This window comes from Nerophis lumbriciformis, linkage group LG20 (genome assembly GCF_033978685.3).
Source record: "Nerophis lumbriciformis linkage group LG20, RoL_Nlum_v2.1, whole genome shotgun sequence".
Classification (NCBI taxonomy): domain Eukaryota; kingdom Metazoa; phylum Chordata; class Actinopteri; order Syngnathiformes; family Syngnathidae; genus Nerophis; species Nerophis lumbriciformis.
In genome coordinates this window covers 31,010,283-31,031,091 of record NC_084567.2, presented here as the reverse complement: position 1 = coordinate 31,031,091, position 20,809 = coordinate 31,010,283, and the positions used below count along the sequence as shown (strand labels likewise).

General features: G+C 37.9%; 1 protein-coding gene across 1 annotated transcript; it reads left to right on the top strand.

Moving 5' to 3' along the window:
- Window positions 1-1,641: 1,641 nt before the first annotated feature.
- On the top strand, window positions 1,642-20,788 carry LOC133619643 (coiled-coil domain-containing protein 152). The gene is made up of 8 exons (XM_061980803.2): window positions 1,642-1,838; window positions 2,075-2,180; window positions 8,045-8,113; window positions 10,866-10,930; window positions 14,136-14,271; window positions 16,468-16,595; window positions 19,240-19,344; window positions 20,246-20,788. The coding sequence occupies exons 1-8, from the start codon at window positions 1,776-1,778 to the stop codon at window positions 20,372-20,374; spliced, it is 801 nt and encodes a 266-aa protein (XP_061836787.1). The 5' UTR covers window positions 1,642-1,775; the 3' UTR covers window positions 20,375-20,788.
- The last annotated feature ends 21 nt before the right edge of the window (window positions 20,789-20,809 follow it).

Genomic DNA, 20,809 nt, shown 5'->3' with positions numbered 1-20,809 from the left:
CTGTAAGTGTCTCCAAATAGTCTTTAATAAAAGGCGACATATACTTGCTGTTTTGGAATACTAAATGACTTAGTTTAACTGACAGTTTGCAATGGCTGTTTAATTGTAATTACTACGTATAAAATAATGACACCTAGATTATGAATTATTTAGGAAATGTTCCTGATGTACTGTATAATATATATATATATATATATATATATATATATATATATATATATATATATATATATATATATATATATATATATATATCAATGCACACATATGTATACATATATACACATATATACTTATAAATACATATATATATATATATATATATATATATATATATGTATATATATATATATATATATATAGCACAGGCCAAAATTTTGGACACACCTCTTCATTCAATGCGTTTTCTTTATTTTCATGACTATTTACATTGTAGATTGTCACTGAAGGCATCAAAACTATGAATGAACACATGTAGAGTTATGTACTAGACAAAAAAAAGGTGAAATAACTGAAAACATGTTTTACATTCTAGTTTCTTCAACATAGCCACCCTTTGCTCTGATTACTTTTTCGCACACTCTTGGCATTCTCTCGATGAGCTTCAAAAGGTACTCACCTGAAATGGTTGTCACTTCACAGGTGTGCTTGAAGCTCATCGAGAGAATGCCGAGAGTGTGCAAAGCAGTAATCAGAGCAAATGGTGGCTATTTTGAAGAAACTAGAATATAAAACATGTTTTCAGTTATTTCACCTTTTTTTTTGTTAAGTACATAACTCCACATGTGTTCATTCATAGTTTTGATGCGTTCAGTGACAATCGACAATGTAAATAGTCATGAAAATAAAGAAAATGGATTGAATGAGGATAAGGTGTGCCCAAACTGTACTATATATGTATAATATTTGCACTAATTGTTGTAATTATAAATGGTACTTTTGAGGTCTTTGTGACAAAAAGTTAAAGGATTTACATGAGTGCCAACAGTAGTTTTGCACAATTTAATTAGTTCCTAATATCATTAAGATATCATTGTTGGCCTCACTGTTTTATTTTACCAAATGTCATATTGATAAGTTATTTCAGATAATGTACATTATTATCAGGAACACAGTGTAAAGTAAGTAGATCATTGAGATCTTGTCTCAATGAAAAGTGATTGTTGGGGGAATATATATATATATATATATTTATTTATTTTTTTATTTTTATTTTACTATATATATATATATATATATATATATATATATATATATATATATATATATATATATATTACCCCACCAATCACTTTTCACTGAGACATGATCTCAATGATTTAGTTACTTTACACTGTGTTCCTGTTAATGATATACATTATCTGAAAAAACTTATCAATATGACATTTGGTATAATAAAACAGTGAGGCAAAAAAAGTTAAGACATTGTAATGATATAGGAACTAATTAAATTGTGCAAAACTACTGTTGGCCCTCATGTAAATATTCTTTGACTTTTTGTCACAAAGACCTCATAAATACCATTTATAATTACAACAATCAGTGCAAAACAACAACAAAAAACACAGATACGTTTGTGAAAATAAACCTAGACAAGAAAAGAAAAATATCGATTTCATCACACTCTAGTATCGACTCTCATAATGATACTGCTCTTTTACTATTGATGCTGATGGATGTGTCCGCAGCCGTAACTATCATTAAATTGATAACTTGTCAGCTTAGTTGCTCACACCGCCAATTGTAAAGTCTAATTTTAATTTATTGTTTCAAAAATGGCACAATTAAACGGCGTTAATCTTGACACATTCGTAGAGGAGTTTGCCGTCGTCGAACAGGTAATGTTTAACTTTCGTCTCACAATGTGAAATCAATCGTGACGAATCAGCCCTTAATCTTTTAAATGTCTACTCTATTTATATCTGCTCAACGATGTCCTATTTTAAATTAATCGAGTTGCACGTTGTACATAAACGCTTTAAAAATGGTGTGGTAAAAATATGCTTTTTGAGTACAGCACACGACGGCGGCCATGATGTTTCTTGTCAAACATGTTTATGGTCAATTTAAACAGAAAATGACAGCGTTAAATGGCAGAAACGAGCTGCTGGAGACCATGTTGGAGGATGCCAATAAACTCGTCAAATTCTATGAGAGTAAGGAGAAACGTGTGAATGAAGGTGAGTCTATGTTGTTTCTTTTTAAAGCTTCTGTTGAATAATAACCCACAGTAGGATGTCATGGCTGTCTTGAGTTTCCATTCATTTCTACAACTCTTTTATTTTTTTGTGATAGAGTGGTTGGAGCACATATTTGTTGGTCACAAAAAACATTCATGAGGTTTGGTTCTTTTATGAATTTATTATGGGTCTACTGAAAATGTGACCAAATCTGCTGGGTCAAAAGTATACATACAGCAATGTTAAGATTTGGATACATGCATACTTGCCAACCCCCCCGATTTTCCCAGGAGACTCCCGAATTTCAGTGCCCCGCCCGAAAATCTCCCGGGGCAACCATTCTCCCGAATTTCTCCCGATTTCCACCCGGGCAACAGTATTGGGGGCGTGCCTTAAAGGCACTGCCTTTAGCTTCCTCTACAACAGGGGTGTCAAACTCAAATACAGAGTGGGCCAAAATATAAAACTGAACGAAGCCATGGGCCAAGGTTGAACAAATTAACCTTTTAATAGATACCCAAACAATTTGTGCATTGAATATTGAACAAGCAAGGCTTATGTAACTTTATAGTGACATGCAAAATCGAGTTTCAAATAATAATACAAATAAAAAAATATCAATGGCATATCAAATACAATTTAAATATAAATTGAATGCCTCTTTTCTATTTGCAGCCTTCAGAGATAAATATCAACATCAACTTTTTCCACAGGCTAATGAATTTGAAAATCAAATAACAATGAATAAACCAACCAATCAGGACTTTAAACTGCTCAGTTTGCAACACACTGATCTAATCTGATGTGCCCAAGCCAGATACCTGCCATCTTTTCTTGGATGCTAGTTCATTAATGTCGGGGCTCAGGCTTTGAGCTGAAGCAACCCTCATTATCGAACGAAGGTGTTCATCAGTCATTATTTCTCGTATTACACAGTCTTGGGGGCGTGCCTTACAGGCACTGCTTTCAACGTCCTCTACGAGCTGACGTCACGTCCGCTTTTCATCCCTTTTAACAACGTGCACGCCCAGTCACAAGATATGAGCGGCTTCTGTACGCATACACACGTGAATGCAGCGCATACTTGATCTTCAGCGATACAGTTTACACTGAGTGGCCGTTTAAGCAACTTTAACATTGTTAGAAATATACGCCACACTGTGAATCCACACCAAACAAGAATGACAAACACATTTTGGGAGAACATCCGCACAGTAACACAACATAAACACAACAGTACAAATACCCAGAACCCTTTGCAGTACTAACTCTTCAGGTGTTGTGCCGGATAATGCACCCCCGGCGTAGAATGCACCTCCCGACGGGAGTGTTATATCAACTAAAGCCCACACTTAAAGTTTCCACGTGCAAGATTGAATCTATTTGAAAAAGTTATTTAAAAAGAAGCCAAAAGTGCAAAAACAATAATGTTCGTGTTGGAGGAGTTGTGAATGAATGAAATATGATTTCTGTGCTGCAGTCGCTGCTGGGCCACAACATTAGGTACACCTGCAGACTGCAACACGGATTTAATGTTTCATATTATGTTGTGTTACTGTGCGGATGTTCTCCCAAAATGTGTTTGTCATTCTTGTTTGGTGTGGATTCACAGTGTGGCGTGTATTTCTAACAGTGTTAAAGTTTTTTTTATACTGGCACCCTCAGTGTAACCTGTATCGCTGAAGATCAAGTATGCGTTGCATTCACTTCTGTGTGCGTGCCATAGTCGCACTTATTATGTAACTGGGCCAGCACTCGTTGGGCTGGACGAAAAGGGGACGTTACAATTCTCGGGAGGGGCACTGAAATTTGGGGGTCTCCCGGGACGTTTTGGCAAGAATGAGAATTAGCGGTGTACCGCGGCACCGCCGCTATATATGATCAGCGGGCCAGCTCTAGTGTTAACTTGATATCGCCTCACGGGCGATAGAGTTTGGCACCCATGCTCTATAACCTGTCGTCACATCCGCTTTTTCTCCATACAAACAACACCCAGTCACATAATGTGCAAAGCATACTTGATCAACAGCCATACAGGTCACACTGAGGGTGGCCATATAAACAACTTTAACACTGTTACAAATATGCGCCACACCAAACAAGAATGACAAACACATTTCGGGAGAACATCCGCACAGTAACACAACATAAACACAACAGAACAAATACCCAGAACCCCTTGCAGCACTAAACCCCCCCCCCCCCCCATTTCCTGAATTTTGAGGTCTCAAGTTTGGCAAGTATGGTTATATGTCCCTTGGTAAGTTTCACTGCATTAAGGCGCTTTTGGTAGCCATCCACAAGCTTCTGGCAAGCTTCTGGTTGAATTTTTGACCACTCCTCTTGACAAAATTGGTGCAGTTCAGCTAAATGTGTGGGTTTTCTGACATGGACTTGTTTCTTCAGCATTGTCCACACATTTAAGTCAGGACTTTGGGAAGGCCATTCTAAAACAACAAAATTAATTGGAATCAATTTGATTGGTGCTTGCCCAATCATAATTTTAACATATAAAATGTCATTTAAGAGAAAAACTAACTTTTAGACAATAAATATGGTATAAAAAAACATCACAATAGAATGTACCATTAACATCTATAGTAGTTTTATGAAGCAATGTAATAATAATGTACAAAACCTAAAACCAGTGAAGTTGGCACGTTATGTAATTCGTAAATAAAAACAGAATACAATGATTTGTAATTCTTTTTCAACTTATATTCAATTGAATAGACTGCGGAGACGAGATATTTAATGGTCGAGCTGAGAAACTTAATTTGTTTTTGCAAATAATCATTAACTTAGAATTTAATGGCAGCACCACAATGCAAAAAAGTTGGCACAGGGGCATTTTTGCCACTGTGTTACATGGCCTTTCCTTTTAACAACACTCAGTAAAAGTTTGGGAAGTGAGGAGACCAATATTTGAAGCTTTTCCATTTATGTCATAATACCATGGCTCCAAGTTCCACATTTGCAGCGTCAAAGTCACGCCGATCTCACTCTCTCAGCTACCGTCCGCTCCAAAGTTTCACCCTTTTCTTCGTGCTCGATTGTAGAAGCATTGATTAATCTCCCATCTTCAAAAATTATAAGGTTGTGAATCCTCATGTGTCCAAAAATAGCCGTATTTGTTGTCTATTACCAAGTTTGCCATGATTTAAACACACACGCCTTTTGTTTCCGGAAGTAGGAAAACACATTTGTTGCCGGAAGTCGGAAGTGCGCTGCTATGGAAACGGAAATATATGTGCCAAGGAAGCCAGTTCCGGCAATTTATAAAATGACCAAAATACGGTAAATTTTGTACATATTACATATTGTTATGAAAGTGTCTGGTACTAACTTATATACAGTATATACTTGCTGCATGTATATAAAACATTGATGGAGGGTTTTGAAGTTATTTTAGAGGGCTTTGAAGGCTTCAACGGTGACTACCATTAGCCACATCTCCTAAGCGTTTTTTTTTATCATCTTTAAAATCCCTTCTCTAAAAAATGACATGCGTGTTCTTGTCTCCCATAATGAGAAAATTCCCCAAAAGTGCAGCTCCCTTTTAAAGCATAATACCGTATTTTTCGGAGTATAAGTCGCTCCGGAGTATAAGTCGCACCGGCCGAAAATGCACAATAAAGAAGGAAAAAACATATATAAGTCGCACTGGAGTATAAGTTGCATGTTTTAGGGAAATGTATTTGATAAAACCCAACACCAAGAATAGACATTTTAAAGGCAATTTAAAATAAATAAAGAATAGTGAACAACAGGCTGAATAAGTGTACGTTATATGACGCATAAATAACCAACTGAGAACGTGCCTGGTATGTTAACGTAACATATTATGGTAAGAGTCATTCAAATAACTATAACATATAGAACATGCTATACGTTTACCAAACAATCTGTCACTCCTAATCGCTAAATCCCATGAAATCTTATACGTCTAGTCTCTTATGTGAATGAGCTAAATAATATTATTTGATATTTTACGGTAATGTGTTAATAATTTCACACATAAGTCGCTCCTGAGTATAAGTCGCACCTGAAAAAAACTGTGACTTATAGTCCGAAAAATACGGTAATTAGCCTTATCTCAAAACACTTGTAAGTTGAGGTACCACTACAAAATGTATAAAATATTATTTGAGCTGCTATAGCTTTTGTAGGTTTACATGAACACTCCATAGTAGTATTTTAGGTTTATTTGGACAGTGAGAGACTGAATATCAACAAAGTGCAGAAAAACTAACCAAAGGTTGTACAGTAAGTACCCTATTTTCCAGACTATAAGGCGCACAAAAAAATCATTTTTTTTTTCTCAAAACTCGACATTGCGCTTACCGGTATAACCCCGTGCGCCTAATGTAAGGAATAATTCTGGTTTTGCTTACTGACCTCGAAACTATTTTATTTGGTACATAGTGTAATGATAAGTGTGACCAGTAGATGGCAGTCAAACATAAGAGCTACGTGTGGACTGCAATATAATGGCAGTCACACACAAGAGATACGTGTAGACTGCAATATGACTCAAGTAAACATCAGCATTTTATATGTTCCATTGAAAATATAAAACGTTATACACGGCGCTCAAACATCAATCAAAATGTTTTAGTACGACTTTGGTAAGCTATGAAGCCGCTTCGCTTGATGGATTGTACTGTGCTTCAACATACAAGTAATATTATGGTGTGTGTATAAGGTAAGACATATTATCTGCCGTTTTGTTTCGCAATATTATGCAAAAGCAACTTTTCTTGCCTTCTGGTACCTGCTGATCTGTATTGGGATCTGCATAAATCCTGAAAAATTGCACTTCTTCTTTTTCTCTATCTTCTGGGTATGGGACATTCATCCTCCACTGTTGCCATTTCTAATATAAAGTAGTGTAAAGTTCTTACTTATATCTGTCAGGAAACTCGCCATGGAAGCACTAAAACATACCGGTGTAGTGAGTTTACATTATTCACCCAAGGAACTTTAGTTATCAGAGAGTTCCGGTCAAACGGTTTTTCACGGGACACATTTCCTTGTTGTGGTTTCCGGATGAGGAGATGCTGCTCCGTTATTGATTTAAGTAAAGTCTGGATGTCATTTAAACAGTTAGCGCCATCTTTTGACACTTCTTCCACTCCCGTCCTTGCACGCTACACCGCTACAACAAAGATGACGGAGAAAAGACGCTGCTGAAGGTGAGCCACGTAAATAAGACCGGCCACAAAACGGCGCATCCTGAAGCGAATGTCAGAAAGCGGCTTGAAGATGATCTGTAAAACATAAAAACATAATCTATGCAATATGTTGACCAAAGAACCACCATTACATGTTATGTAGACCACAAGAAAGAGTTTTCAATTTGGAAAAAAATAATATTAATATAACTCCTTTAATGTGCCCTAATCCGTTGCGCTTTATACATGAAAAAAGATAGAAAATAGACCATTTATCGGCAATGCGCTCTATGGTCCAGAAAATACGATAGTATTTGATTTAAAGTGTTTGAACGTTGTGCAAAATGTAACTCGTAAGTTTTAGCTGCAACAACAGAGATGGGTATCATTTACATTTTAACCGGTACCGTTCCCCAAGGAGGTACTTAAACAATGGAAAACATACAAATCTTGTTGAAAAATATAGCCTTTTTATTTTTAGGGACTTTAGTTACATGCATGTTGAACAGACTAAATGTTTCATTAATAAAAACAAAATGATAACTCGATAATACATTTCACAATTGTCAAATACCCGCAACATTATATCATTACAAACAATACGATAATGTAAATAGGGTGGTCAATGTATTCTGCACCAACCGGCTAATGTAATTGTTTTCTTCTCTTGCCTTTGATGAACTCTTTCAGAAAGAGACACTCTGTTTGTCACTGTGAACACGCTGCAGCAGACTCTGCAAGAGCAGTGCAACCTCAGAGGTAACTGTAACTCTGGTACACTTGTTAAGTTGTTATACTTAGTAGTAATGCATTGCTTAGTCAAAGATATGTAGCTTGTGAAAGAGGTTAATTTCTGTTCATTTCTTTATTACGAATGGTGTTCAAACATTGTATAGCAATTGTATTGCAACTAATGACTATTCTAACAGTCGACTGATCCTCGACTATCTGAATGATTAGTCGTCAAATCGGATTATGAAGCACACACATATTTAGTGCCTCTAATTGGCTTTTAAATTGAGATGTTTTTAGGCTTATGTCACTTTACAGTAAAGATGATTACTTCATTTAGAAATATTTATTCTACTGTCACCGTGCTACTCATTATGCTGCTACAAAAATAAACACAAAACTATGGTCCATTTAAAAGCAAGGACAAGAACAGTTCAGATAAAAACCAAGTATTCAATCAATTGGTCAAAATAGCAGCAATAAAACAAACACCAAAGCTATCTAGCTTCCTGTAAAAAAAATAGCATTTTGTGATAAAGATGTGGTTAGAAAGCTGGGCATATGTATATAGACAAAGTTTAGCTGGTGGACTTCAACTAAAATGATTGTTTACGCTATTTTAACACAACTCTGCCTCTCTGTTGTGAGCCAGCCACACAAAAAACTAACTATCTTACCCAGGAGAGTTGGAGTCCTCATCCTCCAGATCAGTGGTTTTCAAACTTTTTTCACCAAGTACCACCTCAGAAATCACTTGACTTTCCAAGTACCACCATGATGACCAACATTAAAATACAGTAGCGGAGTAAATCTAAGTATTCATTAAAAACGAGGCATAGGTTTTATTTAACAAGTACAAACCCCGTTTCCATATGAGTTGGGAAATTGTGTTAGATGTAAATACAAACGGAATACAATGATTTGCAAATCCTTTTCAACCCACATTCAATTGAATGCACTACAAAGACAAGATATTTGATGTTCAAACTCATAAACTTTATTTTTTTTTTGCAAATAATAATTAACTTAGAATTTCATGGCTGCAACACGTACCAAAGTAGTTAGGAAAGGGCATGTTCACCACTGTGTTACATGGCCTTTCCTTTTAACAACACTCAGTAAACGTTTGGGAACTGAGGAGACACATTTTTTAAGCTTCTCAGGTGGAATTCTTTCCCATTCTTGCTTGATGTACAGCTTAAGTTGTTCAACAGTCCGGGGGTCTCCGTTGTGGTATTTTAGGCTTCATAATGTGCCGCACATTTTCAATGGGAGACAGGTCTGGACTACAGGCAGGCCAGTCTAGTACCCGCACTCTTTACTATGAAGCCACGTTGATGTAACACGTGGCTTGGCATTGTCTTGCTGAAATAAGCAGGGGCGTCCATGGTAACGTTGCTTGGATGGCAAAATATTTTGCTCCAAAACCTGTATGTACCTTTCAGCATTAATGGCGCCTTCACAGATGTGTAAGTTACCCATGTCTTGGGCACTAATACACCCCCATACCATCACAGATGCTGGCTTTTCAACTTTGCGCCTATAACAATCCGGATGGTTCTTTTCCTCTTTGGTCCGGAGGACACGACGTTCACAGTTTCCAAAAACAATTTGAAATGTGGACTCGTCAGACCACAGAACACTTTTCCACTTTGTATCAGTCCATCTTAGATGAGCTCGGGCGTTGTTGATAAACGGTTTTCGCCTTGCATAGGAAAGTTTTTGCTTGCACTTACTGATGTAGCGACCAACTGTAGTTACTGACAGTGGGTTTCTGAAGTGTTCCTGAGCCCATGTGGTGATATCCTTTACACACTGATGTCGCTTGTTGATGCAGTACAGCCTGAGAGATTGAAGGTCACAGGCTTAGCTGCTTACATGCAGTGATTTCTCCAGATTCTCTAAACCCTTTCATGATATTACGGACCGTAGATGGTGAAATCCCGCAATTCCTTGCAATAGCTGGTTGAGAAAGGTTTTTCTTAAACTGTTTGCTCACGCATTTGTTGACAAAGTGGTGACCCTCGCCCCATCCTTGTTTGTGAATGACTGAGCATTTCATGGAATCTACTTTTATACCCAATCATGGCACCCACCTGTTCCCAATTTGCCTGTTTGCCTGTGGGATGTTCCAAATAAGTGTTTGATGAGCATTCCTCAACTTTATCAGTATTTATTGCCACCTTTCCCAACTTCTTTGTCACGTGTTGCTGGCATCAAATTCTAAAGTTAATGATTATTTGCAAAAAAAAAATGTTTATCAGTTTGAACATCAAATAGGTTGTCTTTGTAGCATATTCAACTGAATATGGGTTGAAAATGATTTGCAAATCATTGTATTTTGTTTACCGGTATATTTATATCTAACACAATTTCCCAACTCATATGGAAACAGGGTTTGTATATTTGATATTTTTGACCACTGTAACATTACAAAGTTTGATCGGTAACACTGTGTTTGAATATTGAATTATGTGATGATTTGGCGTACCACTAATTGGAGCCCGTACCACAGTTTGAGAATCACTGCTCCAGATGTTCGACATGCCTCCGCTTGAAATGTTCTCGCATAACAGACTTACTGTCATGAGAAGCAAAGCCCTTTTTTCAGATTGAGAAAACTATACGGGTTTTAGACGCCGTTAGGGTGAACAGGTTCCCCATACCTTCTCTGTTTTTTCTTCCGGTGTTGTTGTAGTGGCTGACTTGTGCATGTTCATTTCCACTCTGAAAAACACGGGTGATGACTAATCATTGCGACCCTTTTCTCATGTTCTAGTGGAGAATGAGTTGTTGAAGAGAAATGCGGCCGACCTAAGAAAAAAGATTGAAAGAACATCAGAGGTAAGGACTAACAACTAAGTTTTTGCCTTATTTAAAAACATATTTAATGCAATCCCATTAAAAATCCTCCAGTTTGTTCAATTTCTCTGGTGTAGTCATGCATTGAGTCATACGGAGTCATACAGAACCTTAAAACTGAACCTTTATACGTACAGTATTGTTCAATCGTTAATTAGTCAAGTAAATTAAAATAGACTTAGACTTAGACTGAGACAAACTTGATTGATACACAAGGGAAATTGTTCGACACAGTAGCTCAGTTACATGGGATGGAAAGGATAATGCACACAAGGGCACAAAAAGAGGGCTAAAACAAAAGGTATAAAGTAGACAAAAAAATTTACCATAGTAGCAATATAAAAAATAACATATATGTAATATTTACATATTATATATGCAGTTTATAATATATACTGATATATTATATGTATCATGAATGTTAAATTGCTCACATTTGAAACACTTGTTGGATATTTCTCCTGCGAGGTTGGTCATATTCGTGCATACCAACCAAACCATAGATTTTGATATTTTCTTTAGACGTTAACATGATTTTTATTTTACACAAAGGAAACTGAAATAAATAGTTGTGTTTCGGGCAAAATGTTTACATTTATTACTTCTAGGGGTTGTTTGTCTGTAGTTAATTTTGCAGAGAGTGATTCTCTTGCAGCCTGTTTTGTAGCAACAGATGAACAAAACAAACACGCACATACTTGACAGTTGTATTACCTCTACCATTCTCTGGGGTTTGTTTATCCGTCTGATAGTCAGTTTACAACATACCGTATTTTCCGGACTATAAAGCGCACTTAAAATCCTTTTTTTCTCTCAAAACTCGACAGTGAGCCTTAAAACCCTAATGTACGGAATAATTCTGGTTTTGCTTACCAACCTCGAAGCAATTTTATTTGGTACATAGTGTAATGATAAGTGTGACCAGTAGATGGCAGTCAAACATTATAAATACGTGTAGACTGCACTATAATGGCAATATGACACAGGTAAACAACACCAACATTTTATATGTTACTTAGAAAATTTAGAACATTACACACAGCGCTCAAAAATCCATCAAAATGTTTTAGTACGACTTTGGTAAGCTTGATATGCTTCAACATACGAGTATTATTATGGTGTAAGGTAAGACATATTATCTGTCGTTTTGTTTCGCAATATTATGCAAAAGCAACTTTTCTTACCTTCTGGTACCTGCTGATCTGTATTTGGGATCTGCATAAATCCTGAAAAATTGCGCTTCTTCTTTTTCTCTATCTTCTTGTTATGGGACATTCATCCTCCGCTGTTGCCATTTCTAATATAAAGTAGTGTAAAGTTCTCACTTCTATCTGTCTGTAAACTCGCCATGAAAGCGCTAAAACATACCGGTGTAGTGAGTTTACATTATTCACCCAAGAAACTTTAGTTTTTTGAGAGTTCCGGTCGGACGTTTTATCACAGGACACATTTCCGGTGTTGTCTTTTTCTGGGTGAGATAATGCTGCTTCGTTATTGATTTAAGTAAAGTCTGAATGTCATTAAAACAGTTAGCTCCATCTTTTGACACTTCTTCCACTCCCATCCTTGCACGCTACACCGCTACAACAAAGATGACGGTGAGAAGACGCTGCCGAAGGTGAGCCACGTAAATATGGCGCATCCTGAAGCGACTGTCAGAAAGCGGCTTGAAGATGATCTGTAAAACATAATCTATGCGATATTTTGACCAAGTGTTTTCCATTTGGGCTTCACGGTGGCAGAGGGGTTAGTGCATCTGCCTCACAATACGAAGGTCCTGAGTAGTCTTGGGTTCAATCCCGGGCTCGGGATCTTTCTGTGTGGAGTTTGCATGTCCTCCCCGTGACTGCGTGGGTTCCCTCCGGGTACTCCGGCTTCCTCCCACCTCCAAAGACATGCACCTGGGGATAAGTTGATTGGCAACACTAAATTGGCCCTAGTGTGTGGATGTGAGTGTGAATGTTGTCTGTCTATCTGTGTTGGCCCTGCGATGAGGTGGCGACTTGTCCAGGGTGTACCCCGCCTTCCGCCCGCTGAGATAGGCTCCAGCGCCCCCCGCGACCCCAAAGGGAATAAGCGGTAGAAAATGGATGGATGGATGTTTTCCATTTAGAAATAAATTATAATATGACTCCTTTAATGCACCCTATAATCCGGTTCGCCTTATATATGAAAAAAGATAAAAACTAGACCATTCATCGGCAGTGCGCCTTATAATCCGGTGCGCCCTACGGTCTGAAAAATACGGTAGTTAAAAAAGTGATGCCCAAATTTTGATGAAACTTTCAGGAAATGAAACAGGTGATTAGATGTTGAGAGTGATGTTGATAATTTTTACTATGTTACCTTACGTTTTTGTTAGGAGGTTCAACTTCTCTTTGTGTGTATGCTGGCGGACCTACCTCCACTCACAGAGACAAAGACAGTGGATGACTGACAAGAGGGTTTACATCGTTGTTTAATTTCGCTAGAAAACAAACATGCCCGGGTGATTAGACCAATGCAAAGAGTAAACCTTCTTGCATCCTGTTTTTGAAGTGACTGACAAACAAATAGTTAGCAACACAGCTCAAAATGTTATGGGTGGCTTTTGATTAAACTTTCAGAACAACTAATTCGATTTTGGGGGTGATCTAGATCACATCCTGCATTCAATAATTTTTTTAAGGATTCTTTACTTTTGGGAAATAGCGCCTGGCCGATGTCTGCGCTGTCTGGGTGCTTTTCTAGACTTATATAAGTATTCTGTTAATTATTATCTTATTTCTATGATTTTAATTGTATTTATTTTGTTATCTTCATGTTAACATCTTTATTGCTTCATTTATTTTAACATTGCAGAGACTATATACTGTTTTATTTTGTTTTTAACTCATATTTGCTTATTAGTATTTATTTTGTCAACACCTTTTACTACTGTACCTTAATTGCTACACGTTTTCTATTTGTTGTTTCTTGCATTAAAAATGCTGACAAATACACACAGGAATTGAACCAACTTTAAATGGCAAAATGTGAAAGAAAAATATTGTCGGGAAATGAATTATCATTAATGGACATGGAGAAGGGTTAGGAATAAATAAGCTGCTTCTTCCTACTAGTTTTCAGGTGTGTTGAATTGTGCAAATGTATGTATGTAAACTAGACCATGTCATGTATGATTAATGTTATGTTTTTATATTTTCAGGATGGGGAGGCTGAGAACCAACGACTGCTCAGTGAAATAAAAGTACAGAGACAAAGCCACAAGAGGGAGCTAGAGTCTGTCATGGAACAGTGCAGGAGGCAGGTGGCGGATGCCCACACAGAGGCTTTCCATCAATGTAAGAGCTCACACTCAGAGTAAACATCTCTCTTAATAATCGTCCCCACTTTGTTAAAACCTCTATTTGTAAATATATCACTTGCACTAAAATAGCTCATCCGCCTGGTAGATGGAATATATTGAGACAATATAGTCGCAATAAACATTCTGCTGTTGATTCATATTGCACATTTTGATCAAGTTTTGAGGCGCTGTGCAATTATGTAAGGCAACTGTGACCATATCCGACACCGCAAGGTTTTCTCACTGTGCTTAAAAAAAATCATAATTATGCATTAGATTTACATACCTGTATAGCACTTTTGTAGACACTGAAAACCCTTCACAAACTGACAAAACTCATCATTTATTCAGTCCACATTCACAAATATATGGTGGTAAGCTAGGATGGTGGAAACTGGATTCGCACCAGCAGCCCTCAATTTTCTGGACGGCAGCTCTTACCATCTGAGCCACATCCGTACAGTATGTGAGGCTTTATGTGCTAATAAAGGAGTTCATGATAAAGTATTCACGTGATCACGCCAATGTCTTTTTCCTTTTGTTAATTCAGGCCACCAAAAACACTTTTGTCAGTTTTACCCTTAATTTTTCCTTTAATTGTGTAGATTTTATTAAGTTGATTAACAAAACTATCTTAAATCACTTATAATGCACACATGCTGTACACCTCTTTGATAAACTTGGTTATTGTGGGCCTTTTCCAGTAGGGACTTGCTATGGAGTGATGTTGACAACTAGAAATGTCCGCTAATATCGGCCTGCCGATATTATCGGCCGATAAATGCTTTAAAATGTAATATCGGAAATTATCGGTATCGGTTTCAACCTCCCGATTTTCCCGGGAGACTCCCGATTTCCACCCGGACAACATTATTGGGAGCGTGCCTTAAAGGCACTGCCTTTAGCGTCCTCTACAACCTGTCGTCACGTCCGCTTTTCCTCCATTCAAACAGCGTGCTGGCCCAGTCATATAACATATGCGGCTTTTACACACACATAAGTGAATGCAACGCATACTTGATCAACAGCCATGCAGGTCACACTGAGGGTGGCCGTATAAACAACTTTAACACTGTTACAAATATGCTTTGGGTATCGTTTCAGATATAGTAAAAACGTTATACATATACAGGCCATTTACTTAACATTTCACAGTATTGTATTTTTTTTATATACTGTGAGGTTATAGTTTAAAAACTTGACACTTATACACTTTTCAATGAAGTAGTAAAGCACATAGATTAACTTTATATTATTAGTCACAGGTATCACTATCAATTACTCAGCGAGCAGCAGGTTCTGATATAGGTCCTCCATCTGTCAACCACAAAACCATTTGTATTTCTTAACATGTATTTTGCTACCTTTATGTCTCTCCCAACAGCGTCCAATTATAGAACACATCCGCTCGTAAAATACAGTCCTGCAGGAAACATTGTATGCTTAGTCATCTGTATCTCAAAGCTCAGGTGCAGGCTGTTTTTCCAATTGGTCTCTAGATCCTTTGACTTTTGGGCCTTGTATTAAAACATTTGGACACCCTTGGTCTACATTATATATGCCCCGTGACTGACTTAATGTTTTCTAATGGGAGTACTGGTTGTGTGATTGGAAGTGTGTGTAAATGGTAATTGTCTGTCTTTAAATGTTTTGTGATCGTCTAGTGACACGGGTTATCTATTCCATGTGAGCTCATCCAAAGAGAATAAGTGGTTTAAAAAAGGTGTGAAATAGATACAGTACATTTTTATTTATTTCATTGTTATCTTTATTTTCATGACTATTTACCTTGTAGATTGTCACTGAAGGCATCAAAACTATGAATGAACACATGTGGAGTTATGTACTTAACAAAAAAAGGTGAAATAACTGAAAAAAATGTTTTAGATTCTAGTTTCTTCAAAATAGCCATCCTTTTCTCTGATTACTGCTTTGCACACTCTTGGCATTCTCTCGATGAGCTTCAAGAGCTAGTCACTTGAAATGGTTTTCACTTCACAGGTGTGTCTTATCAGGGTTGATTAGTGGAATTTATTGCTTTATCAATGGGGTTGGGAGCATAAGTTGTGTTGTGAATGAGGTGTGTCCAAACTTTTGGCCTGTACTGTATATGTTATCTGTATTAACGATATAATCATTTCAAACCTTCAACCTTTTCTCCTGTATTTGGCTGGGCTGGCTGTTACCGCAGTGAAAGCTAAAGAGGCCGAAGTGAACACGTTACTGGAGCAAAAGGCCATGGATCTGGAGGAGATGAAAACGACACTCAAGGACCAGGAGAAAAAACACCAAAGCGAGCTGTTGAAGTTGCAAATGGAGGTAAAATAAAAGTTGTCACACACACACATGGTAGGTTTGTACGGTGTACCGGTACTAATAAAGTACCGCGATACTAATTAATTTAAATTGGTACTATACTACCTTTGAAAAATACCCGTACTGTTCTTTGATTCAAATTCCGCTGTGCGGCGGTGACTACAGAGCCGAGGCGCATGATGTTGAGTGTGTCAAAACACACACACAAAGTGCATGCAAGCCATAACATCGTGGAAAGGAAGAATGACAATTAAACGGCAATTCTATTGGTTAATAAAGAGGGTGCGTGAAGCGCAATATGGAGATATTTGGCCTTCAAAACTAACATAAAAGGTGGCGCTTTAAACAGAGAGCCGCCGCGCTGCAAGTTCTGCTTTAAAACACGCCTCGCTTAACGTGACGATTAGTAATACCACCTTTGCTTCAAACTTAGGTAAACATTTAAATAATAAGCATTCAGATCTGCACAAGGAGTTATAACGAGTGACAGGTAATAATGTTGTTACACCTTTCCTGCTGTTTGGCTCCCATGTAGACAGTAGTCGAGGAGCACAGGGGAGACGTTCCCTCCAAGGGCGATGGTTTCATTGGGGTTAACACCCTTCACTTTACCTTTTGGTCTGCTAAGCTCCGCTTTCGGGTCAGAATGACGAGGCCGCCAATTCGTGACAATCTGGTTGCTGTATTATTAGTTTTGCAGGACACAACCGGACCCATTCATCATTCTACTGCGCAGTGCAGAAGGTACCGCGCTCTCTCTTCACTTGCCCACTCACTCACCGACGTCACTCAGCCAACACATTGCCATTTTCGCAAACAGGCATACGCTACTCATACGCATAAGTTAACCAGGTCCCCTGTTGTGCACATGTCGTAGAAGCGCACAGAGCTGCTTGGCATTATGCCAAATATTAGCGGAGTTAAAACCGCCCTATTAGCGTCACCTAATTCAAGTGAAATGACTGAATTTTGTAACAAATTCCTACAATTTGTGTGTATATTTTACAAATGTGTGTTTTACCTGCTACATGGCTTATAAATGTACATTTATCCATAGTTGTGTTATTAGTACTTACTAATAATTTTATTTTTCTTAAAGCAAAGACCAGGAGTGGCAACCATAAACTTTCTGTTCTATTCTAACCTAATCCTTGATTATGGCAGACTATATTTAATATGGAAAATTGTAAATTGTACTTTGAGTGCAACAAGAGAAGCCCAATGTGTTTAATGCCTTTTAATTAATATTTTAACCTTGTAAAATTGTTCTTTGAGTGCAATAGGAAACATATGTTTCATGTATTGTAAGATTTTCTGTTAAATACAGCCAATATTGACATTTTTCGTAGTTCCCGTTATTTGGGCGACGGCGTGGCGAGGTTGGGAGAGTGGCCGTGTCAGCAACCTGAGGGTTCCTGGTTCGATCCCCACCTTCGACCAACTTCGTCATGTCCGTTGTGTCCTTGAGCAAGACACTTCACCCTTGCTCCTGATGGGTCGTGGTTAGGGCCTTGCATGGCAGCTCCCGCCATCAGTGTGTGAATGTGTGTGTGAATGGGTGAATGCGGAAATAGTGTCAAAGCGCTTTGAGTACCTTGAAGGTAGAAAAGCGCTATACAAGTATAACCCATTTACCATTTCCCATTTGCAAAAGTATCGATGTACAGTTTGGTACTGGTACTAAATTATTGGTATCGGGACAACCCTTCGTGAGAGAGCTTCTATACTATATAATGGGGATATTTAATTGCTGTGTCTATGTCTCATTAACCCTACAGTTTTCCCTGAGAAACTACCGTATTTTGCCTTTCTTTGCCATTACCTTCCCATTTAAGAATTTTCCTGTATATTTGCAAGACGGTGGTGCAATAGTTAGTGCATCCGCCTCACAGGAAGAAGGTCCTAGGTTAGATTCCCGGGCTCAGGATCTTTATGTGTGGAGTTTGCATTTTCTCCCAGTGACTGTAGGTTTCACACCAGGTACTCTGGCTTCCCCTTCCTCCCACCTCCAAAGACATGCACCTGGGAATAGGTCGATTGGCAACACTAAAGTTGTCCTAGTGTTTGAATGCTTGTCTATCTGTAATACAGCTGGGATAGACTCCAGTCCCCCTGTGATTACGAGAGGGACAAGCGGTAGAACAAGGATGAATGGAAGAACTGCAAGAAAAATGCTGCATCGGCAGTTGGCAGTCGGGGGGAATTTATAAACATTTTCTGAAGAATGTTCCTTATTTTTTTTAATACAAATGTTGACAAGTAAAGGATGTGTGCTCTTTTACAGGATTCCCCCTCAGGTGTAATCTTTCTTTAAGCCACTTTGGTAAATACAAACTTAAAACAGACAAAAGTATATTTGCCGATGCTGAAATGTGAACTCAATAACATCACATCAAATTAGCTGATTATATGGCAACATTTGTACAAGCACTCAACAGGAATTTTAGTGCTGAAACAACATGTGTCTCAGGCGATGAGGGGTTGCCATGGCAATGACAGGGATGCAAATCTCCTTGATGTTCTCTAAATGATAAGTAACATTTATGGAACCTTCTTGAAAATAATTTCTGAATTGATTTGTGTTGCATTTGGTTTTTGGTTTGATACTCGCTTGGCTAAATAGTGTGTTTTGTTTTGCTTTTTACAGTTTGGTGCAAAGTTAGGCAGAATTCAGAATACAACTCAGTGGAGCCAGCAGCAGCAGCAGAAACAACATGACTTCAACAACAATGCAAATAATTTCTTCAAGAGGGTGAGCGCTATATGTAAAACCATGTTCATGTCCTCAAAAAAATACTGAAAGTTTGTTCCCAAAAGGACAGTATGTTCGGGCCTTTGTCCAGCCTCATAAACATAACCAAAGCAATGCTGGAAGGAAAACGTTTGATTTCTAGCATGTGAAGTACAGTGAACAGACAATGCTAATCATTAAATTAAATAATTTTTGCAGGTCATCACATGTTTATGTACCTTTCATATGATATGGTTTTCCAAGAAAGTTTTCGGTTTTTCTATACCGTCTTGGTTATCGTACAGCCAAACACTCTGGGTAACAAACCCAGCCTGTTGCCCGCGTACCATTCCTGTGGGCGTATCATTCCCGTGGAACCAAGTGCTCAAACAAATGCACTGGTGACTCAGCCTCTGTTCTTCTTTATTGAGTATGACTGCAAAACAAGCCACCAAAGAAAGTTAGGAGTAGTAGCATACTGCAGCATGGTTGTAGATTCATGACAGTGTGACTCGTGCCGTAAAGCACTGTCTTGCGTATGTGTGTGATTGCATAAATAAATTTGTGTGAGGGCACAGTCTTGGATCTACTACTAGTGCCAAAACTCTGATTACGAAGTTGAGAAACACTATTGAATTCAAGAAAGAACACATAGCAAAGTGTGAAGATGCTGTCTACAAGGCTCCTGATAATGTTAAATGTTTATTTAATTAAATGTATTGCATGTAAAACCACAATTATTCTCTTTAAAATGTGTTTTGTGTTCATATTTGTGGATGTATCAGACAGAATAATTGAATTTACATTATTTCTAATGTGAAACATTGCTTCGGTTTTTTTTGTACGATCAGGTCCAAAGGAGGACAGTTTTGCATTTGTGGAGGATGTGCAAGCTTGTAACTGTGCTTCGTTGTCCTTTTAGAAGCTGCAGTTCTTTCAGGAAGAGAAGACCGAGCAGATTGAGGCCCTGCGTCAGAGAATCAAAGAGTTGGAAGACAACCAGCAAGTTGGCAACCCCAACGACAGCCGTTGGAAGAAGAGAAGGACCTAGTTTGTTTTAAAGCTGATAGCACTAAGAGGCTGCTGACCTGTCACTTTTCCAGCTTCAAGTATACAAATATATATCCTGTCTTTCCGTTCCCAAGGTGACAACATTTTCAGGTGTGTAGCTTCATTTAACAGGACAATCAACTACCACGAGGCTCATGTGCATTCTCAAGAGAATTTGCAGTTTCACTGGCATGCTGACATGTGACAGTGTACTGACATCACAGTTAAACACAGGTTGTATTTCTGTCTAAGGCTTTAATCCAATCAGACAGTTGCATCGGGTTAAAAAACCACAAGAGCAGTTTCAATTGTGTGCATCTTCTTTAAAATCTTATTTTCAAAATAAGTTATTTTACTGCAACATATTTCCTGTTTTACTGAATAGTTGAATATAATTAAACTGATTTTGATATTTTGGCAGAACCATGGATTTCCT

What these genes read in the sequence shown, in the direction of transcription:
- LOC133619643 (XM_061980803.2), top strand. Translation starts at nt 1,776, where the DNA reads ATGGCACAATTAAACGGCGTTAATCTTGACACATTCGTAGAGGAGTTT. An exon ending in AGAGCAGTGCAACCTCAGAG is followed by an intron (nt 8,114 to 10,865) that starts GTAACTGTAACT and finishes CTCATGTTCTAG; the next exon opens with TGGAGAATGAGTTGTTGAAG. An exon ending in CAAATAATTTCTTCAAGAGG is followed by an intron (nt 19,345 to 20,245) that starts GTGAGCGCTATA and finishes TTGTCCTTTTAG; the next exon opens with AAGCTGCAGTTCTTTCAGGA.